Source organism: Coturnix japonica, chromosome W (assembly GCF_054131305.1).
Source record: "Coturnix japonica strain WE chromosome W, WE-NBRP24, whole genome shotgun sequence".
NCBI classification, from domain to species: Eukaryota; Metazoa; Chordata; class Aves; order Galliformes; family Phasianidae; genus Coturnix; species Coturnix japonica.
Window position 1 is genome coordinate 32,957,863 of NC_140701.1, and position 24,875 is coordinate 32,982,737.

At 47.7% G+C, this 24,875-nt stretch overlaps 1 protein-coding gene across 1 annotated transcript; it reads right to left on the bottom strand.

Moving 5' to 3' along the window:
* Positions 1 to 20,174: 20,174 nt before the first annotated feature.
* On the bottom strand, positions 20,175 to 22,966 carry LOC146754719 (uncharacterized). Its single transcript, XM_085527686.1, has one exon. It carries the CDS (start codon positions 21,094 to 21,096, stop codon positions 20,176 to 20,178), a length of 921 nt encoding a protein of 306 aa, XP_085383812.1. The 5' UTR covers positions 21,097 to 22,966; the 3' UTR covers position 20,175.
* Positions 22,967 to 24,875: the final 1,909 nt, after the last annotated feature.

Here is a 24,875-nt window from a genome sequence, read left to right on the forward strand (position 1 = left end):
AAGAATGGATTTGCAGACCAATGCATAAAGCAGGGTGGGAGGTGGCTCTCTTACAATCAGAAGTATGTGGTACGTCATCCTAACGGGTCCAGCTATAATCTCTCATGCTACTGGGGCCCTGACGATTTGGCATGTTCTGGTTGTTGTTCTCGAAAGGAACCTTTAGCTGGGGAAGGAATAAACTGCAATGGTACAGCCAAGGCCCTTCCTAAGGACATATTTTTGATATGTGGGGATAGAGCTTGGCAAGGGATACCAAAGAATCCAGTTGGGGGGCCGTGTTATTTGGGAAAGCTGACATTGTTGGCTCCCAATCACACTGCAATGATAAGTGTTATGAAAAAGATCGATCGAGCTCGACGCCAGAAAAGGTCAATAAAAACATTGGACCAGGATTGTAGTGATGAGGTTCAGCTGTGGGGTCCCACAGCTAGAATCTTTGCATCCGTCTTAGCTCCGGGAGTAGCTTCAGCCCAGGCCCTAAGAGAAATTGAGAGACTGGCATGCTGGTCCGTGAAGCAAGCTAATGTCACCACAGCAGTCCTGTCGGAACTCCTGATGGACGTTAACAACATCAGACACGCTGTTCTTCAAAATAGAGCTGCAATTGACTTTCTGCTGCTTGCTCAAGGGCACGGGTGCAAGGACTTTGAAGGGATGTGTTGTTTCAATCTGAGCGACCACAGCGATTCGATACATAGGAAGTTGGAATGGATGCAAGAACACACGAAGAAGATCGCAATAGATGATGCATTCGGAAGCTGGTTGGAGGGACTGTTTGGTAATCTGGGCCCATGGCTTAAGCAGTTTCTCAAAGTATTAATCATAGGTATTTTATTCTTTTTAGCTTTAATGATTTGCTTACCTTGTTTGTTTCAGTGTGTCCAGGGTTGTTTACAGCATATGATAGAAAGAATGTTTAACGAAAAAATGGAGTACCAACGGGTATATGATAAACTTTGAGAAGAAGAAGGAACTGTATAAACCCAAGATGCCTTGGATATAATCATTAGAAAACTACTGATGTTATTAGATATTGCACTACCTACCTCTGTAGCTTGTCTACCTCACTTTTTAGATAACTTATTAAGTTTAAATTATAGAGACTAACATTTTTATATTAGGATTAAGGATTAGCGTTCGGGATGTAACGGGGCATACTTTATCGAGCATGGAGAGGGGGAAATGATGTATTAGGCGGCACGAACTCACGGGATGTAACGCGATAGGCCTCCCCGTGCTCGGTAATGTATATGTATGAGGCTGAAATTGGAGCCCTATATAAGGGTCTCACACGGTTCATTAAATGCCATTTTACAGCTCACCATATTGGTGTGATCAGCGTGTAACTTGGTCATGGGGCCGTCAGATGCACATTCTCAATGATGGACGTAGTTCTTTAGGTTACCTTACACAAGGCAACAGATTGCATACTCTCATTCTCGGCCCTGAGACTCTCTCTCAACCTCAAAATCTTCCCTCTCAGGATTGGTATTGAATAAGGCCCGATAAGCATTAGCTAGGCCCCAAGTCATTTGTGCCTCCTTAGATCTGCCTGAGCCACAACATTCCTGTCTCAAATATGCGGTCAAACTCTCTGGATTCTATAATTGTTCAGGAGTAAAGCTCCATGACACTAAAGATGTCTGTCTTCTAAAAGTCTCTCCAAAGTCTCTCCACACTCCCTGCCACTCAGTATTCTCTGGTTCTGGGGAAGACTTCCTCCTCAGGTTATAAATCCAGATACTGAGTGAGATTATTACAATAACCGGCAATAAGTTCAGGGAGATTAACACAATTGACAGTGTGGTCCACTGGGCCAACTGGTCATTCGAAGACTGCTTAAAGGATGCAAAAAAAAAGGAAGAGCACGCTCAAAAACCACCCTTTCTGTAATATCAGTTTCATCAGTTGCTCCTACTGGAGCTGCATGCAGATACCAAGTAAGCGTTGCTAACCTTGCTTTCAATCCATTATACATTCCTATAACTTCATAGGAAAAAATGGCTAGCTTAAACATGGTCCAATATGTTTGGAGCATCATAAAAGAGGAACTGATGACATGCAGTCCATTGTAAAACAAGTTTACTGGAGAAAACATTTTTTTTTCTTTTTTTTTCTTCAATAGAGAGGAAAAAAAGTAAGAAAGCAAGTGTTTACAGAATATCCCGGAGTATTGGCAGTCCGCCTGGACATTCAAGGTCAAGCTCGCAGGTGCAGAATCGCAAACCTAAGATAGATCCTTAACAGAAAAAAAAATCTTGTAGCTCTGTTAAAAGCTAAAAGAGCAACAGAAAAAAACACAGAAAAACAGCAACTCAATCTGCCCGCGTCCTCCACCAAAATCTGTCACGGTTTAAACTAAAAATCACCTGTGTCCGTGACAGGGGCAGTTGGCCCCACAGGGGCCCTAGGCCGAAAGGAAAAAGTTAATTAGGAAAAGAAAACAGCGGCAACGATCTAAGGAGGCACACTTATTTCCTAAATTACTATATCGAAATACAGGATAACACAATATAATACAATATAATTGAAAATTGAGCTAACGAATCAAGCAAAATAGGAGAGAGAATGAGTCCCGTAACCGAGAGGCCTACTGTGAAATCTAGGCGAAACGGTGAAGGCTCCCACACACTCCCCTGAACGCCAGAGCTCGAAAGATGTCAGTCTATTCTGCGACCGAGTTAATATAGAGTCCAGGTCCCGTGACCTATCGTGTTGCTCTCTGGGAGATGTAGTCTTCTTCTATAAGTTGCAGATTCAATAAAATTATTCATGCTTTATATGATGTTATGATGTGGAATACTGATAGCAAAATTACAAAATTATTAAACCATGACAGGGGCCCATATGGGGTTGTGCGGCCTGTATGGGGTCTATGGGGTTTGTATGGGGTAGTGGGGCCTGTATGGGGTTTGGGGGCCTGTATGTGGTTGTGGGGCCTATATGAAGTCTATGGGGCCTACATGTGGTTCTGGGGCCTGTATGGGGTCTACGGGGCCAATATCTGGTTGTGGGGACTGTAATGGGACTATGGGTCCTGTATTAAGTTGTGGAGCCCATATGGGCTTGTGGGGTTTGTATGGGGACTATGGGGACCATATGTGTTTGTGGGGCCTGTATGGGGTCGATGGGGCCCATATGGCTTTGTGGGGCCTGTATGGGGGCTATTGGGACTGTATTGGGTTGTGGGATCTGTATGGGGTCTATTGGGACTGTATTGGGTTGTGGGATCTGTATGGGGTCTATTGGGACTGTATTGGGTTGTGGGATCTGTATGGGGTCTATGGGGCCCATATGCGGTTTTGGGGCGCATATAGGGTTCTGGAGCCTATATAGGGTTGTGGGACCTGTATGGGGTCTGTGCGGCCTATATGGGGTCTATAGGGCCTGTATGGGGTTGTGGGGCCTGTATGGGGTCTATGGGGCCTATATGGGGTTGTGGGGCCTGTATGGGGTTGTAGGGTTGATATGGGGTCTATGGGGTTGATATGGGGTTGTGGGGTCTGTATGGGGTCAATGGGGCCTATATGGGGTCAATGGGGCCGATATGGTGTCTATGGGGCCGATATGGGGTTGTGGGGCCTGTATGGGGTCTATGGGGCCTATATGGGGTTCTGGGGCCTGTATGGGGTTGTAGGGTTGACATGGGGTCTATGGGGTTGATATTGGGTTGTGGGGCCTGTATGGGGTCAATGGGGCCTATATGGGGTCTATGGGGCCGATATGGTGTCTATGGGGCCGATATGGGGTTGTGGGGTTTATATGGGGTCTATGGGGCCGGTATGGGGTTGTGGGGCCTGTATGAGGTCAATGGGGCCTATATGAGGTTTTGGCGCTTGTATGGGGTCTATGGGGCCCAAATGGGGTCTATGTGGCCCATATGGGGTTGTAGAGTCTGAATGGGGTATATGGGGCTTATATGTTGTTGTGAGGCCTGTGTAGGGTTGTGGCGCCTGTGTGGGGTTGTGAGGCATGTATGGGGTCTTTGGGGCTTGTATGGGATTGACGGGCTTGTATGGGGTCTATGGGGCCTGTATGGTGGTATGGGACCTGTATGGGGTTGTAGGGCCTGTATGGAGTCTATGGGGCCCATAGGGGGTCCTTGGGTCCTATATGCGGTTGTGGAGCCTGTATGGGGTCTTTGGGGCACATATGGGGTTGTGGGGCCTTTATGGGGCATATGGGGACTGTATAAGGTCTCTGTGGCCTTTATGGAATTCTGGGGCATGTATAGGGTCTACGGGGCCCGTATGGGGTTATGGGGCCTGTATGGGTTATATGGGGCCCATAAGGGGTTGTGGGGCCGATTTGGGTTGTGTGGACTGTATGGGGTCTATGGGGCCCATATGGGGTTGTGGGGCCTGTATGGTGTCTATGGGGCCTATATGTGGTCTATGGAACCTGTATGGGGTTGTAGGGCCTGTATGGGGTCTATGGGGGACATATGGGGTTGTGTGGCCTGTATGTGGTTGTGGGGCCTATATGGGGTTGTAGGGCCTGTATTCTGTCTATGGGGCCCATATGAGGTGCTGGGGACTGTATAGGGTCTATGGGGCCCTTATGGAGTTGTGGGGCCTTTATGGGGTCTATGGGGCCTATATGGGGTTGTGGAGCCTGTATGGTTTCTAAGGGGCCCATATGGGGTTGTACGGCCTGTGTTGGGCTATGGGGCCATTATGGTGTTCGGGGCCCATAAGGGGTTGTAGGGCCTGTATGGGTTCTAAGGGGACCATATGGGGTCTATGACACCTGTATGGGGTCTGTGGGTCCTGTGTGGGGTCAATGACAACTATAAGGGATTTTGGGGCCTACGTGACATTGTGGTTCCTGTACAGAGTCTATGAGGCCTATATGGGGTCGATGGGGCCTATATGTGGTTGTGGAGCCTGTATGGGGTTTTGGGGACTGTATGGGGTTTTGGGGACTGTATGGGGTCTATGGAGCCCCTATGGTGTTGTGGGACCTGTATGGGGTCTATAGGGCCGGTATGGAGTCGATGGGGCCTATATGTGGTTGTGGAGCCTGTATGGGGTTTTGGGGACTGTATGGGGTCTATAGGGCCCATATGGGGTTGTGGGGCCTGAATGGGGTCTATGGGGCCCATATTGGGTCTATGGGTATCGTATGGGTTCTATGGGACCTATATGGCGTCTATGGCGCCTATATGGGGTTGTGGGGCCTGTATGGGCTTGTGGGGCCTGTATGGGATTTTGCGGCCCATATGGTGTCAATGGGACTCATACGGGTTTCTGCGGCCTATATGGGGTTGTGGGGCCTGTATGGGGTCTGTGGGGCCCTTATGGGGTCCATGGGGCTTATATGGAGACTGTGGGGCCCAAATGGGTTTGTAGGGCCTGTATGGGGTTTATGGGGCCCATATGTGGTTGTGTTGTCTGTATGGGGTCTATGGGGCCCATATGTGGTTGTGTTGTCTGTATGGGGTCTATGGGGCCTGTATGGGGTCTATGGGTCCCGTATGGGGTTGTTGGGCCTGTATGACATCTATGGGTCCCATATGGGTTTGTGGGGCCTGTATGGGGTCTTTGGGCATATATGGGGTTGTGGGGTCAGTATGGGGTGTATGGGGCCCATATGTGGTTGTGGGGTCTGTATGGGGTCTATGGGGCCCATATGTGGTTGTGCGGTCAGTATGGGGTTGTGGGTCATGTACAGGATCTATTGGGTCCCTATGGGGTTGCGGGGCCTATAAGTTTTTGTGGGACCTGTATGTTGTCTATGAGGTCTATATGGAGTTTGGGGGCTTGTATGGGGTTGTGGGGTCTGTATAGAGTCTATGGGGACCATAGGTGGTTTTGGAGTCTGTATGGGGTCTATGGGGCCCATATGGGGCCCATATGGGGTTGTGGGGCCTGTATGGCATCTATGAGGCCCATATGGGGTCTATGGGGTTGTGGGGCCTGTATCGGGTCTATGGGCCTGAATGGCGCTGTGGGGCCTGTATGGGGTCTATATGGCCCATATAATGTTTGGGGCATTTATGGGGTCTATGGGGCCCATATGGGTTTGTGGGGCCTGTATGGGGTCTATGGGACCCATATGGTGTTCTGGGGTCTGTATGGGGTCGTGTGGCTTGTGTGGGGTCTGTGGGACCTATGTGGGTTTGTGGGGCCTGCATGGGGTCTATGGAGCCCATATAAGGTTGTAGTGCCTTCATGGGGTCTATGGTGCGGTTATGGGATTATGGGGCCTGTATGGGGTCTATGTTGCCTGTATGGGGGGGCTTGGGGATTGTATAAAGTCTATGGGGCCCATATGGGTTTGTGGGGCCTGTATGGGGTCTATGGGGCCCATATGGTGTTCTGCGGTCTGTATGGGGTTGGGGGGCCTGTGTTGGGATTTGGGGCCGGTATGGGGTTGTGGGGCCTGTATGGCGTCTGAGGGACCTATATGGTTTTGTGGGGCCTGCATGGGGTCTTTGGGCCCATATGGGGTTGTGGGGTCTGTATGGGGTCTATGGGGCCCATATGTGGTTGTGCGGTCAGTATGGGGTTGTGGGTCATGTATGGGATCTATCGGGTCCCTATGGGGTTGAGGGGCCTATAAGCTTTTGCGGGACCTGTATGTTGTCTATGAGGTCTATATGGAGTTTGGGGGCTTGTATGGGTTTGTGGGGTCTGTATGGAGTCTATGGGGACCATAGGTGGTTTTGGAGTCTGTATGGGGTCTATGGGGCCCATATGGGGTTGTGGGGCCTGTATGGCATCTATGAGGCCCATATGGGGTCTATGGGGTTGTGGGGCCTGCATCGGGTCTATGGGCCTGAATGGCGCTGTGGGGCCTGTATGGGGTCTATATGGCCCATATAAGGTTTGGGGCATTTATGGGGTCTATGGGGCCCATATGATGTTCTGGGGTCTGTATGGGGTTTTGGGGCCTGTGTGGGGTCTGTGGGACCTATGTGGGTTTGTGGGGCCTGCATGGGGTCTATGGAGCCCATATAAGGTTGTAGTGCCTTTATGGGTTCTATGGTGCGGTTATGGGGTTATGGAGCCTGTATGGGGTCTATGTTGCCTGTATGGGGGCTTGGGGATTGTATAAGGTCTATGGGGCCCATATGGGGTTGTGGGGCCTGTATGGGGTCTGTGGGACCTATGTGGGTTTGTGGGGCCGGCATGGGGTCTATGGAGCCCATATGGGGTTGTGGGGCCTGTATGGTGTCTGTGGGACCTATGTGGGTTTGTGGGGCCTGCATGGGGTCTATGGAGTGTAGTGCCTTTATGGGGTCTACGGGGCTCATATATGGTCTATGGGGCCTATATAGTGTTGTGGGGACTGTATGGGGTCTATGGTGCCCATATGGGGCTGCGGGGCCTGTATGGGGTCTATAGGGCCCATATGGGGTTTGGGGTATTTATGGGGTATATGAGGCCCATATGGGGTTGTGGGACCTGTATGAGGTCTATGGGGTCCATATGGGGTTGTGGGGCCTTTATTGTGTCTTTGGGGCCCGTATGGGGTTGTGGGGCCTGTATGGGGTTGTCGAGCCTGAATGGGGTCTATGGGGCCCATATGGGGTTGTGGGGCCTGTATGGGGTCTATGGGACCCATATGGGGTTATGGGGCCATTATTGGGGTTTGCAGGACCCATATGGTGTTGTGCTGCCTATATGGGGTCTATGGGGCTCATATGGTGTCTATGGGGCTCATATGGGATTTTGGGGTATGTATATGGGGTCTATGGGGCCCATATGGGGTTGTCGGAATTATATGGGGTTGTGGGGCCTGTGTGGAATCTATGGAACCCATATGGGGTTGTGGGGCCTGTATGGGGCCTATGGGGCCCATATGGGGTTGTGGGGCCTGTATGGGGCCTATGGGGCCTGTATGGGGTCTATAGGGTTGATATGGGGTAGTGGGGCCTTGTATTGGTGGTAACTATACAGGTTTTAACAAGAATGGCAACTACAAGGATGGTAGTAGAAGTACAAAAGGTATAAGGAAAAAAGGGGAACTCACCAGTGATGACACTAGGAGCTGAGGCGATCTTCACAAGCAAGCAATCTCCAAGAGATGCTGCCTCAGTGAGGGTCAGCCCTTAAATGAGGTCTCAGAGGAGGTGGAGTCGAACTCCACCCCTCCCGGGAACACAGCTACATAACTTTCACCTGTGCTCCCACAGCTGACCCCACACTTTCCTCAGCTGATTAATCAGTGGTTCACGCTGTGATTACCAATCTCTTATACACTCCACCCCTTCGTAGCATGAACCAATGATTAGGTGAGTTCTCCCTTATTACAGAGACCCAACGTGACGCTGATACAATCTCCCGTCGCACTAAATGTTGATGTATTTCAGATGACGATGATTGGATGGGTATTCACAATCTTCCATGGGCCAGTGCTTGATAGATGTTACCGGAGACAAGCCATCTTAAAGTGCAGGTCCGTCTGCATTTCATCAGTCCAAAGTAATCGTTCTCTGATGGTCCTAGAGGCTTAGAATCAATCTTAAGGGGAATAATACAGATGCTTCAAAGGTACTAGGAGAGGAAGATCCGCCCTCCAGGGCAAGATACAGGCCATATACTTATCTTGAGTCAATACTTCCTCTTGTACTGGATTATGTCCCGGCCTCCGATACCATACCCTCTGTCACGGTTTGAACGAAAAATCCACCTGCGTCCGTGACAGGGGCCGTGGGCCCCGGAGGGGCCCTAGGCCGAAAGGAAAAAGTTAATTAGGAAAAGAAAACAGCGGCAACGATCTCAGGAGGCACACTTATTTACTAAATACTATATCGAAATACAGGATAACACAATATAATACAATATAATTGAAAATTGAGCTAACGAATCAAGCAAAATAGGAGAGAGAATGAGTCCCGTAACCGAGAGGCCTACTGTGAATCTAGGCAAACGGCTGAAGGCTCCCACACACTCCCCTGAACGCCAGAACTCGAAAGACGTCAGTCTGTTCTGCGACCAAGTTAATATAGAGTCCAGGTCCCATGACCTATCGTGTTGTTCTCTGGGAGATGTAGTCTTCTTCTGTAAGTTGCAGATTCAGTAAAATTATTCATGCTTTATATGATGTTATGATGTGGAATACTGATAGCAAAATTACAAAATTATTAAACCATGACATTCCACCCCTTATTCTACATCATTACATTATGTTTATACATACATACACACTCATACGTATAGTTGTGAATAATCAGTAACCTTATTTTCGCAACAATTTATATTTGTTCCATACAAACCTCTAAGTTGAGAACAAAACTCTATACCTTAACCTACTATTTATTAATTTTGAGAAAATGGCAAAACTGCCAGAAAAAAGAAAAACATGTCAGCGGTAGAGGAGAAAAGCAGCGCTAGTAGGGCGTCCCCCACATCAAGGTGCACTCATCCTTTCCCAGCCACCACAGCAGATTTCCTTTTTACTTATACTTCTTTCCATGTGTGCTCTACGCATGCATTGCCAGTGCACGATATAGAGTCCAGATGGAAAACTTGCTTACAGAATGCCTAATTAAGGTATATGGAAAAAAAAAGTGTTTCCTTAACATTAATCCACTCTATCTTAAGTCTGATATCTAATTGAAAATTCGTCAAATATTTTCTGAGACTCTACCTATATATCTACAAGAAAATCATTGGCTGCACTCCCCCAACATCAAATTCCCTTGTGGTACACATTGAACATTCCCATTTTTGTCCATCACCCACCACGTGCACCCAGGTCCCTGGGCAAAGACAGTACCCCGGAGAGGTTTGCCCTTTCCAGATGCTGGAAGGACCCAAACCGTCTTTCCCAACACGCTCTTCATGTGTACTACAGGAACCTTATCTCCCGCCACGGTACGTAGGGAGCTGGATTGGTTAGGACCATTACGATTACTAGATCCTCGAGTGTTGACTAACCAGGTGGCTTCTGCTAAATGGTTCTCCCAGTTTTTATATGTTCCGCCACCCATTGCTTTCAACATAGTTTTCAACAACCCATTGAATCGTTCAATCTCACCAGAAGCTGGTGCATGATAGGGAATATGGTAAATCCACTCAATGCCATGATTTTTGGCCCAAGTGGTTACAAGAGAATTTTTGAAATGGGTCCCATTATCTGATTCAATTCTTTCTGGAGTGCCATGCCGCCACAAGATTTGCTTTTCCAACCCTAATATGGTGTTTCGGGCGGTAGCATGGGGTACTGCGTATGTTTCGAGCCACCCAGTGGTTGCCTCCACCATGGTGAGTACATAACGCTTACCATTGCGAGATCGTGGCAAGGTGATATAATCAACCTGCCATGCCTCTCCATATTTATACTTTTGCCATCGCCCTTCTCCCCAAAAAGGTTTCATCCTCTTGGCTTGTTTAATTATGGCGCATGTTTCACAATCATGAATAACCTGAGCAATAGCGTCCATAGTTAAGTCCACCCCTCGGTCTCTGGCCACTTATATGTTGCATCCCTTCCTTGATGACCTGAAGTCTCATGGGCCCACCGAGCTAGGAATAATTCACCCTTGTTCTGCCAGTCCAAGTCTATTTGAGCCACCTCAATTTTGGCAGCTCGATCAACCTGATGGTTATTTTTATGTTCTTCAGTAGCCTTACTTTTAGGCACATGAGCATCTACATGGCGCACCTTTACAACAATGTTCCTTATTCGGGCAGCAATGTCTTTCCACAGTTCAGCAGCCCAAACAGGTTTACCCTTTCGTTGCCAATTATCATCTTCCCACTGTTGCAACCACCCCCATAAGGCATTTGCCACCATCCATGAATCAGTATAAAGATGAAGCATTGGCCACCTCTCCCGTTCAGCCACATCTAAAGCCAGCTGAACAGCCTTTACCTCTGCGAATTTACTTGATTCTCCTTTACCTTCAGTGGCCTCTGCAACTTGTCGTGTGGGGCTCCATACAGCAGCTTTCCATCTGCGATGTTTCCCTACAATACGACATGATCCGTCTGTGAATAGGGCAAATTTCTTTTCGTTTTCTGGTCGCTCATTGTATGGTGGTGCCTCTTTACCGCGTGATACCTCTTCTGTAGGTGGTATTTCAATTTTTTTACGCTCAGGCCAATCCATGATCACTTCTAGAATTCCAGGACGGCTGAGTTTTCCCATTCGAGCTCGTTGAGTAATTAATGAAATCCACTTACTCCAAGTGGCATCAGTAGCATGATGGGTGGAGGGAACCTGTCCTTTAAACATCCAGTTTATTACTGGCAAGCGAGGTGCTAGAAGAAGCTGAACCTCTGTCCCAACTACTTCAGAAGCAGCCCGAACCCCCTCATACACGGCTAAGATCTCCTTCTCAGTCGGAGTGTAGCGCTCCTCAGACCCTTTATATGCTCGACTCCAAAATCCTAGGGGTCGGCCTCGGGTCTCTCCTGAGGCTCTTTGCCACAAACTCCAGGTGGGACCTTTCTCTCCAGCAGCAGTGTAGAGGATGTTCTTCACATCCTGTCCCGTCCGTACTGGCCCCAAGGCCACGGCACGGGCTATCTCTTGTTTTACCTGCTCAAAAGCCTGCTGCTGCTCAGGACCCCATGAGAAATTATTCTTCTTCCGTGTTACCTGATAGAGGGGGATCACTATGTGGCTGTAGTTTGGGACATGCATTCTCCAAAAGCCCACTACTCCCAGAAAAGATTGGGTCTCTGTTTTATTTGTGGGTGGAGACATAGCAGTGATTTTGTCAATCACATCTGCTGGGATGTGACGACGTCCATCTTGCCATTTTATACCTAAGAACTGGATTTCCTGGGCAGGCCCCTTCACCTTGCTGCGCTTAATGGCAAAACCAGCTTGCAAAAGAATTTGGATTATCTGTTTCCCTTTCTTGGAAACCTCTGCTGCTGTATGGCCCCACATTACAATGTCATCTATATACTGCAAGTGTTCAGGAGCATTACCCTGTTCCAAAACAGCTTGGATCAATCCATGGCAAATTGTTGGGCTGTGCTTCCACCCCTGAGGTAAACGGTTCCAGGTATACCGAATACCTCTCCAGGTAAAAGCAAACTGTGGCCTACATTTTGCAGCCAATGGGATGGAAAAGAAGGCATTAGCAATGTCAATGGTGGCATACCACCTAGCTTCTTTTGAGTCCAGTTCATACTGGAGTTCTAGCATGTCTGGTACAGCAGCACTTAATGGAGGTGTAACTTCATTCAGGCCACGGTAATCTACCGTCAGCCTCCATTCCCCACTGGTTTTACGCACTGGCCATATGGGGCTGTTAAAAGGCGAGTGCGTTTTGCTAATCACTCCCTGATTCTCTAATTGGCGAATTAGCTTGTGAATGGGGAGCAATGAGTCCCTATTGGTGCGGTACTGCCGTCTGTGAACCACTTTGGTGGCAATTGGTACCTCTTGGTCTTTTACCTGGAGTAACCCCACAGCAGAAGGATCATCTGACAGACCAGGTAAAGCTGACAGCTGCTTAACACCGTTTGTGTTAACAGCAGCTATCCCAAAGGCCCATCGATACCCCTTGGGATCCTTAAAATATCCCATCCTAAGGTAATCGATTCCCAGTATACATGGAGCCTCTGGACCAGTCACAATAGGGTGTCTCTGCCAGTTTTTACCAGTGAGGCTTATTTCAGCCTCCAACATAGTCAATTCTTGGGAACCCCCAGTCACTCCATGGATATATATTGGTTGTGTCCCTTGGTGACTTGAGGGCATTAGGGTGCATTGTGCACCAGTGTCCACCAAGGCTTTATATTTCTGTGGTTGAGATGTGCCAGGCCACTTAATCCACACAGTCCAGTATACTCTGTTGTCCCTTTCCCCCCCCTGGCTGGGGGCAGGGCCCCTCTATTGTTTACCTCGTTGACTTGCAGCAACTGGAACTCTCCCCTTCTTGGAAGAGTTCACCATGGTAGTTGTTTCACCTTGTAATTCTTTCACTCGTGCCTGAAGTGCAGAAGTGGATGAATTACACCACTTCTTCATGTCCTCCCCATGACTACAGAGGAAAAGCAACAAGGCAAGACGTGTAGTCTCATCGTTGATTCGAGGTGACCTATCATCGTCATTTGCTTGAATACGAAGACGTCTCTTTTTAATGGCTGAGATTTTCGATGATACAGGTCGAGAGGAACTCATGTTGTTTAGCTTCCTCAATAGGCGATTGTGGAAATCCTGGTTTCCATCATCTTGTACCACCGTGGATTCATCTACATCAGGCACATTAGCCAATTTGTCAATAATATCATTTTGTGTTCCCTCCACTTCGTTTAACCTTTCCACAATTTTGACAATGGCTGAAGTATACAGATTAACTTCTGTGGCGCTTATAAATAATTCAAGTTCCTGAAGTCAGCCAATTAGTTCATTCACAAAGGGTTTCCTGTCCCCTTTGCCATATACTAATGCAAGTGCACTGGCATGCTTTTCTGGAGCTGCTTTTGTAAAGTCACGCCACACTTGTCGTGGAACGCGGACTGCTTCAGGATCATGTAATTGGTCTGGATCATTACGATTGAACTTGCGGCTGTACAGCATTTCCACCAGAGCACTCTCTCTCAAAAATTGGATACCTTTCTCAATATCAGTCCATTTCTTTCTCTCAGGCTCCAAGTCCCGTTTAAAGGGGAATCTATCTCTTACCGCTATCAACATCCGCTTCCAGAGGGTGTAGGACCGATTTTGGCATGTGCCAATACGTGGCATGTGTCCACACGTGCATCTCTGGAAATGCTACCCAGTTGGCGAGCTTCATTGCCATCAAGCCACACACTGCTGGCACCATTGTCCCAGCATCGAAGTAACCAAGTGACCATATTTTCTTTTGGCTGACGTGTGTAATCCTTTCTTAGATCTCGAATTTCACTCACTTTAAAAGATCGATCAATAATGGTCGTAATACTTTGCTCGCCTTTTGCTCTATCAAGAGTCCCAGGCGTTGATGGTGGCAACTGTGTTGATGAGGCTGCCCCATCTATAAGTTTGGACTTGAGAAATTCTCGTAAAGAAAAACTAGCTTTTGGCTCCTCTTCTGACTCTGACCCTGACCCTGACGCTTGTGTTATTTCCTCCAGGTAACCCTCCTTCTTTTTCCTCTCTCCTAACTTTCTCTGCTCCTCTAACTTTCTCTGCTCCTCTAACATCCTCTTATACTGCTCTAACTTCCTCTGCTCCTCCAACTTCATCTGCTCCTCAAACTTCTTCTGCTCCTCTATCATCTTTTTATACCCCTCTAACATCCTCTGCTCCTCCAACTTCTTCTGCTCTCCTGAGTCCCCCTGCTCTCCCGAGTCCCCTGAGTCTCCTGAGTCCTGCTCTACTAACTCCCTCCGCTCTTCTAACTCCTTCTGCATTTTCTCTAACTGAGTTGAAACTTGTTTTGTCTTTCGCTCTCTTACAGGGGCAACCAACATTGTATCTGGTGTCCCCGATGGTTGGTCCAATTGGACTACATGTGCCCCCGTTGGCTGGTCAGATTGAACTACATGTGCCCCCGGTGGCTGGTCAAATTGGACTACTTGTGCCCCTGGTAGTTGGTTAAATGCATTCAACTCACCCTGGAGGGCACATAGCTGGTCTCGGAGAGCGTTCCGCTCAAACTGGACGGCACCAAGCTCAGTCTGGAGGCTGTTGTAGTTGGACTGGAGAGTGTTGTACCCGAGCCGGAGGACGTTATGCTCGGCCTGGAGGGCAGTGTGCTCAGTCTGGAGAGTGTTGAGCTCGGTCCGGAGGGCATTGTGCTCGGTCTGAAGAGCGTTATGCTCGGACTGGAGGGCATTATACTCAGACTGAAGAGTGTTGTGCTCGGTCTGGAGAGTGTCACAATTGGGTTGAAGGGCATCGTGCTTAGGCTGGAGGGTGCCGCGCTCAGACTGGAGGGCGTCATACTTGGAGGAGAGTATTGTACCCGGACCGGAGAGCGTTGTGCTCAGTCTGGAGAGTGTTGTGCTCGGTCCGGAGGGCATTGTGCTCAGTCTGAAGAGCGTTATGCTCGGACCGGAGGGCGTTATGCACAGACTGAAGAGTGTTGTGCTCGGACTGGAGGGTGTCGCAGTTGGGTTGGAAGGCATCGTACTTGGCCTGGAGGGTGCCGCACTCAGACTGGACGGCGTCATACTTGGACTGGAGAGTGTTGTGCTCGGTCTGGAGGGCATTGTGCTCGGTCCGGAGGGCATCGCGCTCAGTCTGGAGAGTGTTGTACTCGGACCGGAGGGCGCTGTGCTCGGACTGGAGAGTGTTGTACTCGGACCGGAGGGCGCTGTGCTCGGACTGGAGAGTGCCGTGCTCGGACCGGAGGGCGCTGTGCTCGGACTGGAGAGTGTCATGCTCGGACCGGAGGGTGCTGTGCTCGGACTGGAGAGTGTCGTGCTCGGACCGGAGGGTGCTGTGCTCGGACTGGAGAGTGTTGAGTTGGGATTGCAGGGAGCTTTTCTCATCCCAAAGTTTTTCTGCGTCAGCTCTAAGATTCTCTTTCTCGTACCAGATTGAGTCTCGTTGGTACAGGAGATCTTTTCTCTCAGCTTCAAAAGCTTTTTCTCTCTCTACCTTGTCAGTCCAAAGTTTTTCTGCCTCAGCTCTAAGACTCTCCTTCTCGGCCCTGAGACTCTCTCTCTCAGCTTCAAAAACTTCCCTCTCAGGAATGGTATTGAATAAGGCCCGATAAGCATTAGCTAGGCCCAAAATCATTTGTGCCTCCTGAGATCTGCCTGAGCCACAACATTCCTGCCTCAAATATGCAATCAAACTCTCAGGATTCTTCAAGTGTTCAGGAGTGAAGCTCCATAACACTGAAGATGTCTGTCCTTTGAGAATCTCTTCAAAGCCTCTCCACACTCCCTGCCACTCAATATTCTCTGGTTCTAGGGAAGACTTCCTCCGGATGTTATAAATCCAGATACTGAGTGAGATTATTACAATAATCAACAGTAAGATCAGGGAGGTTAAGAGTGTGGCCCACTGATCATTCAAAAACTGCATAAAGGATTCATAGAAAGAAAGAGGAGCACGCTTAAAAATCACCATTTCTGTATAATTAGTTGCATTAGTTGCTCCCTCTGGAGCTGTATGCAGATACGAAGTGAGCATTGCTAACCATGCTTTCAATCCATTATAAAATTGTATAGCTCCATAGGAAAAAGTGGCTAGCTTAAACATGACCCAATATGTTCGGAGCGTCTCAAAAAAGGAACCAATGGCACACAGTCCCTGGTAAAGCAAATTTAGTAGAGAAAACATTATTTTTTTTTTCCTTTTTTTCCTTCAATAGAGAGAAAAAAAGTAAAAGAAAACAAAGCTCAACAATGTTTATAAAATATACCGGAGTATTGGCAGTCCGCCTGGACTTTTCAAGGTCAAGCTCGCAGGTGCAGAATCGCAAACCTAAGATAGCTCCTTAACAGGGAAAAAACTTGTAGCTCTGTTAAAAGCTAAAAGAGCAACAGAAGAAAACACAGAAAAACAGCAACTCAATTTGCCCGCATTCTCCACCAAAATCTGTCACGGTTTGAACGAAAAATCCACCTGCGTCCGTGACAGGGGCCGTGGGCCCCGGAGGGGCCCTAGGCCGAAAGGAAAAAGTTAATTAAGAAAAGAAAACAGAGGCAACGATCTAAGGAGGCACACTTATTTACTAAATACTATATCGAAATACAGGATGACACAATATAATACAATATAATTGAAAATTGAGCTAACGAATCAAGCAAAATAGGAGAGAGAATGAGTCCCGTAACCGAGAGGCCTACTGTGAATCTAGGCAAACGGCTGAAGGCTCCCACACACTCCCCTGAACGCCAGAACTCGAAAGACGTCAGTCTGTTCTGCGACCAAGTTAATATAGAGTCCAGGTCCTGTGACCTATCGTGTTGTTCTCTGGGAGATGTAGTCTTCTTCTGTAAGTTGCAGATTCAGTAAAATTATTCATGCTTTATATGATGTTATGATGTGGAATACTGATAGCAAAATTACAAAATTATTAAACCATGACACCCTCTGGCCAGATATCTGTGGCTGTATAACTATATCTGGCACCAGAGGAGGAGTCTTGATCTGCCATAGGGACATAATAGGTGTTCCTTTAGCAATAAAGACCAGAGTATTGACCACGATGTCAGTAGGCCATGTACCTATCACTGAGGGGGTGACTGAACCTCCCACCTCCAATAATCTCCCCCAAGGTGCAAGTAGGCCACACCACTTGGGTCCTACCTGCACCTTCCAGGGCCAATTTATCTTATGGATTCCCGGTTTTAAATTCTCAGGGGCAGGGAGCAGAAGATTATTTTTATTACCAATCTGTGGTTTTACCTCACTATCGGTACCTGTAATTTGGATCCTAAGAGGGGAGGCCCATATAGTTTGTAACATTTTCAGGGCACTGGGTCTGCCATCCCGAGGTCTTTCATTCAGGTCCCACAGGGTTTCATATAATCTTTTTGTCCACCCCTGCAGGGACTGAGAGTCTGTCTTCAGGGCAGCCTTAAGGATACCATTATAGCATTCAATAAGGCCTGCCCCTGTTGGGTTATATGGCAGGTGGAATCGCCATTCGATGTTGTTTTCTTCTGCCCAGCTCTGTATCATCGCTCCAGTAAAGTGAGCCCCTTGGTCACTCTCGATAACTTGAGGTGTCCCGTATGCAAACATCAGTTTAGTAAGCGCCTTAATTGTGTACGCTTGATTTGCCTTTGGTACAGGATAGGCTTGCAGCAGTCCACTTAACGTGTCAACGCAGGTCAGGGCATATCTCGCCCCCTCAGACCGAGGGAGGGGCCCAATGTAGTCAACCTGCCATCTCTGAAGAGGACTATATCCTCTAGGAATGTGGGATGTTGTTTCAGGCAACGGTCTCGGTCTCATCTTTGAGCAAGCGTCGCAATCCTGACATGCTTGGACGATATCAGATAGTTGTACAGGCAGCCCCCATGCTTTAGCGGCTGCCCACATTATCTTCTGTCCAGCATGCCGTAGCTTCTGATGTAACCAACGGGCAACATTTTCGGATTGTGAATTCTCAATCCATCGGATTTGGGCCAGTGTGTCAGCTTCATCGTTTCCTGGTGACTGCAGGGGTTGATGACCAGAGACATGGTAGACACATACCGTCCTATGTTTGACCATATTCCAAATGTCTACCCACATGTCTTTACCCCAAATCGGTCGGGCGTGGATAGTCCATTCCTGGGTAGCCCACTGCGTAATCCACAGAGTGAGCCCCCGGTACACAGCCCAACTATCTGTACAGATGTTCAGGACGCCGTCACCAGGTTCTTTAGTTATGACCATCCACACGGCTCGCAATTCTGCCCATTGGCTGCTCTGACCATCCCCCTCATCAAACCAGATGGTCTCAGTAGAGGGATGGTATGCTATTGCTCGCCACTTGCTCGGGTTGCCTCTGCTGAACCCATCCGTATACCAGGCATCTTCAGGAATAGGATATCTTCCTTCCTGAACGGGACTCTTCTCTGGTGGAGCAACCATCAGTTCTTTTGATGTATCACTGTGATACGTCACTGGGCCTAGGATCTTCTGTAATTCTTCTTTAAGTGGAGATGAAGACAGACTGCTTCTCTGGCTTAGATAGGCGACCCATCGTGCCACTGTTTGTGCTTGGGCCACCCCTGTCTTAGGAAGGTGAGTCAAATCTCTCACCCACCTCTGGATTGGTAATGAAGTTTTAACTATGACCTCTGCTGTTTGTGTTATCAGCTCTACTGCTTGTAACGCCGAATAGGCAGCCAATAACTGTTTCTCAGTCATGCTATATCTTTCTTCTGCTCCATGCCAAACCTGAGACCAGAATCCAATGGAGGTTTGAACAGAACTCTGGCGTTGCCACAGGCCCCAGCCAAAACCATCCTGGGTAACATGAACATCTAGTTCAGCTGGGAGGGTCGGATCAAATATACCCAATGCCTGAGCTTGTTTAACTGCCAATTTTGCCTGTTGGAAAGCATCCTGTTCTACCTTTCCCCAATTCCGTGATTGACGCTTCTTCGTAAGCTTATACAATGGCCTCAATAGCTGAGCTAAATGAGGTATAAAGGAGCGCCAATACCCCAATATAACCAAGAATTCTTGCAACTGTTTTGATGTTGTAGGGACTGGAAACACTTGGACTTTATCTACTACCGCACTGGGTAGTACTTTGGTTTTCCTGGACCAAATTACTCCCAGGAATTTTACAGATAACCCCGGACCTTGCACCTTCTGTGGGTTTATAGCCCACCCTCTTTTCTGCAGATAAGCTGTCAACAAATCTGCTGCTTGTCTCACCGCCTCTAATGAATCAGATGTTAACAGGAGGTCATCAATATAATGATATAAATTGACATTATTTGGCTTTTCCCACTTAGCCAGATCACGCGCCACTAAATTATGACAAAAAGTGGGTGAATGCACGTACCCTTGGGGTAGGACCTGGAAAGTCCATTGCCTCCCTTCCCATGTAAATGCAAACTGATTCTTCACTGATTGGAATACTGAAGAATGCATTCGCTAAATCTAAGACACAGTGATATATTTTGATTTCCCTGCTTAGTGTGTCCATTAGGGAGGCAATATTGAGTACGGCCGCATGAACGGGTGGCGTGACCTTATTCAATTCCCTGTAGTCTACTGTCATCCTCCATGTTCCATCTGGCTTTTGTACTGGCCATATTGGGGAGCTGTATGGGCGATGTGCAGGCCTTATAATACCCACTTTTTCTAATTCCTGCACCGTTTTTGTTATTTCATCCTGCCCACCCGGGAGTCTGTACTGTTTTACATTAGTAATCCGGCGCGGCTTTGGCAGACAAATAGACTCATGTTTTGCATGGCCTCTCAGTATTGTCTGAATTGCCCGGATACTAATGCATCTCTGCCGCAGCCGGAACTCTCCCACTGTTGTATGGAGAGCCAGACCCCACAAGATATCAATTCCTAATATATACTCCGGAATTGGAGCAATGGATACCTTGTACTCTTGTGGTGGGAGGCGCCCGATCCCCAATTTTACCCAGGTTTGGGTGACTGGAATGGTCTGTCTCCCAAAACCTCCAATCATCACTCCATTATCTTTGAATTTGCTTGGGTCCCCATATATTATAGATGTCTCTGCCCCAGTATCAACTAGGGCCATAACCTACTGTACATTCTTTCGGGACCAGTATATCGTCAATTCTACATAGGGCCTCCGGTCCCGTCTAGAGGCCCTAGGGGGACTGACGTCCCTCGTCACGCCATGAACTGAGCCAGGTTCAAGTCTTTTACCTCTGATACCTCTGGTATCGTGACCCGAGGCACCTGAGGCGGCTTCTTTTTCCTATTCAGAACTACAAAGTCTTCTAAATTCCATGTTGTTGTTGGTCTCCACTCTATAAGTCTTATCCCTGGTCTTTTGGGGTTATTCTGAAATTTTTGTTCATTCTTCAGCTGCTTCCACAACTGAAGGAGAACGTGATTGGGCTGACCATCAATTTTTGAAAATTGAACGCCTGCCCGGAGCAGATAATTGAACATTTGTTTCCGGGATACTCTAACAGGTCCTGCCCGAGGGGTTCGCGGGGCCGATCTTCTGGCTCGCACTATTGGAAAAGCCTCGGCATCCTCAATCACCCTGATATTGCGCTTAGTTCGTAAGCGCTCAGTTTCCCCAAGGTCCGCCACCAATTGGGCAGCTTGTTGGACTGCTGCTTCTGCAGCTACAAATGGGTTGAGTATGGAAACCAGTGTTCCATACATATGCGAGGGAGCTTGTTGTAAAATTAGGTCCCTCATTCCTGCGGAGAATCTTACCATATCAGGGCTATCAAATGTATCTTCGTAGATAGCCTCTCGCATGCCTAATTCTCGTATATAATTTTGAAGGTCTTCCATAGAAGACCACATCCCTGAGTTTACTGGCATGTCAGTTTTATTTGGCCACACCATACGGCAAGCAGCCATTAGCCAGTCTACAATTGAATGATTTTCTTCAGGGAATTGAGTCCCAGCATACAGTCTCTGCCTAAGGGCAGGATGTATTGTTATTGTGGCCAACTTGGATACTTCGGGGCCACTAACCAGTACACTTTCTGGCCCCGAATCCCATAACCGTAATAACCAAGCTGGAACACTTTCCCTTGGCCTTTGCCTAAATCGTTGCACTAGGTCCATGAGTTCGGTGGGCGTGTATGGACAGGCTGTTACATGTAAATAAGATTCAGCTCGAACTCTCGAGTTGTAACGCGATAGGTCTTCCCCGCTCGGTAATGTATATGTATGAGACTGAAATACAAGCCCTATATAAGGGGCTCACGCGGTTGAATAAACGCCATTTTACAGCTCACCATATTGGTGTAATCAGCGTGTAACTTGGTCAGGGGGCCGTCAGAAGCACATTCTCAATGAGGGACATAGTTCTTAAGGTTACCTTGCACAAGGCAACAATTGGCGCCCCGTGTGAGGACGTTCTGAGAGTGAGTTTGCGACGGCTAACCGCGAGACGGACACGAATCCTATGGTTAGATCCCGTGGAAGCGCCTAGGGGGCGAAATTGAATGCAGCTGCTGTTTATCCTGCGGTGAGACCGTGGAAGACCATGGGACTTTGGGCCCGGGTATATACAAAGGGTGCGAGGACGTACGGTGTCGAGCACCAGAAAAAACATGGAATCAATCCATCATTAAGGTAGTATTGAACAGTGAAGCAGGAAACAGATGCTCTGCTGAAATTCATAATAAAGGGGGGCTAAAAGGGGGATAGTGAAAGGTAGTTTACAGAAAATGATTTAGTTAGTTAGAATAACAAGGAATGGAGACAGTGGGTCTGGGAGAGCAGGAAGGATGCAGATAAGGAGTGAGATCTCCCTGAGACACCCTGGCGAGGAGGGGATTAGATGTTTTAAATATCAAAAGAGGAGTTGCATCTCCCTGATAAGATGGGCGATAACAAGAGGGGGTCTGCATGATAAAGAATTATTGAATATGTATCAGGATTACGGGAAATCATTGACTATGTATGAGGTGTACCTATATCTGTATCACGGTTTTACAAGTCGGTGTGCAAGTTTAGAGGAGCTATCCCCCTTGCACCCGGCGCTGCGCAACGCTGGAATAAACATACCTGCTTTATAACCCATCTCTGGATTATAGAGTTTGATTCCGCAAGTCAGTATTACGAGTTTGTAAAACTCATTGCGGTAGGAATGCTCCTAAGAAGGAGATTGCTGCCGTTATTTCTTGTTTGCAGAAAGCTCAGCCTTCACCCTCCCCTAGTAATCTACTTGATTCGGAGCGGTGGGAATCTTTCACCGCTGCCCTGCTCCAAAGAGCAATGCACGAGTATAAAGCGGAGGAATTAAAAACCTGGGGTTTGGTCCTGGGTGCACTCGAAGCGGCTAAGGAGGAGAGTAAATCGTTTGCTCCAGGTAATGCTTTGCTGGGGCCGGGGAACCGAGGGTTGGAGTCAGGGAGCGCGCTTATTTGCAGACCCCCGGAGGGAGAACAATGGCTTAAGATGGCGACAGCCACCCTGACTGCCCCCCCAACTCCACATGTGCAGCAGTTAAGAGATAAGTGGGGTGTCATGGTTTAATAATTTTGTAATTTTGCTATCAGTATTCCACATCATAACATCATATAAAGCATGAATAATTTTACTGAATCTGCTACTTACAGAAGAAGACTACATCTCCCAGGGAACAACACGATAGGTCACGGGACCTGGACTCTATATTAACTCGGTTGCAGACTAGACTGATCTCTCTCTTTCGAGTTCTGGCGTTCAGGGGAGTGTGTGGGAGCCTTCAGCGTCTCGCCTAAATTTCACAGTAGGCCTCTCGGTTACGAGACTCATTCTCTCTCCTATTTTGTCTGATTCGTTAGCTCAATTTTCAATTATATTATATTATATTTTATTATCCTGTATTTCGATATAGTATTTAGTAAATAAGTGTGCCTCCTTAGATCGTTGACGCTGTTTTCTTTTCCTAATTAACTTTTTCCTTTTGGCCTAGGGCCCCCGCGGGGCCCACGGCCCCTGTCACGGGTGCAAGTGGATTTTTTCGTTCAAACCGTGACAGATTTTGGTGGAGAATGCGGGCAATTTGAGTTGCTGTTTTTCTGTGTTTTCTTCTGTTGCTCTTTTAGCTTTTAACAGGGCTACAAGTTGTTTTTCTTTGTTAAGGAGCTATCTTAGGTTTGCGATTCTGCGCCTGCGAGCTTGACCTTGAAAGTCCAGGCGGACTGCCAATACTCCGGTTTATTTTATAAACACTACTGAGCTTTGCGTTTTTAACTTTTTTTTTCTCTCTATTAAAAAAAATAATAATAATAAAAATGTTCTCTCTACTAAGTTGGCTTTATAAGGTACTGCATTTCATTAGTTCCTCTTTTATGATGCTCCAAACATATTGGACCATGTTTAAGCTAGCCCATTTTACCTATGAAGTTATAGGAATGTATTATAGATTGAAAGCACGGTTAGCAACGCTTACTTGGTATTTGCATGCAGCTCCAGAGGGAGCAACTAATGCAGCTAATGCAACCAATAGTACGGAAATGGTGGTTTTTGAGCGTGCTCTTCCTTTTTTCTTTGCATCCTTCAAGCAGTCTTCGACTGACCAGTTGTCCCAGTGGACCACACTGTCAATCGTATTAATCTCCCTTAATTTACTGTTGGTTATTGTAGTGATCTCACTCAGTATCTGGATTTATAACCTCAGGAGGAAGTCTTCCCTAGAATTAGAGAATACTGAGTGGCAGGGAGTGTGGAGAGACTTTGGAGAGACTTTTAGAAGACAGACATCTTTAGTGTCATGGAGCTTTACTCCTGAACACTTAAAGAATCCCAAGAGTTTGACTGCATATTTCAGACAGGAATGTTGTGGCTCAGGCAGATCTCAGGAGGCACAAATGACTTGGGGCCTAGCTCATGCTTATCGGGCCTTATTTAATACCATTTCTGAGAGGGAAGTTTTTGATGCTGAGAGAGGGATTCTCAGGGCTGAGAATGAGAGTCTCCTTGATGAGAGAAATAACCTCCTACAACAACGAGATTCATTCTGGTATGAGAAAGAGAGTCTCAGAGCTGAGAGAGAAGACCTCCTATATCAACGAGACACATATTGGTATGAGAAAGAATCCCTGCAATCCAAACTCAACACTCTCCAGTCCGAGCACAACGCTCTCCGGTTCGAGCACAGCACTCTCCAGTCCGAGCACAACGCTCTCCAGTCCGAGCACGGCACTCTCCAGTCCGAGCACAACGCTCTCCAGTCCGAGCACGACACTCTCCAGTCCGAGCACAACGCTCTCCGGTCTGAGCACAACGCTCTCCAGTCCGAGCACAACGCTCTCCGGTCCAAGCACGACACTCTCCAGTCCGAGCACAACGCTCTCCAGTCCGAGCACAACACTCTCCAGTCCGAGCACAACGGAAAGGCATCCAAACTTTGAGATAAAATGCTCTGGTGGAAATGCTACACAGCCCATGACACAGCTGTATAGCATTTCCAAACCGAGGTTTGGATGCCTTTCTCTATATCAGTCCATTTCCTTTTCTCAGGCTCCAAGTCCCGTTTAAAGGGGAATCTATCTCTTACCGCTATCAACATCCGCTTCCAGAGGGTGTAGGACTGATCTTGGCATGTGCCAATACCTCTGTCCACACGTGCATCTCTGGAAATGCTACCCAGTTGGCGAGCTTCATTGCCATCAAGCCACACACTGCTGGCACCATTGTCCCAGCATCGAAGTAACCAAGTGACCATATGTTCTTTTGGTTGATGTGTGTAATCCTTTCTTAGATACCGAATTTCACTCAGTTTTAAAGATCTATCAATAATGGTCGTAATACTTTGCTCACCTTTTGCTCTATCAAGAGTCCCAGGTGTTGATGGTGGCAACTGTGTTGATGAGGCTTCCCCATCTAGAAGTTTGTACTCGAGAAATTCT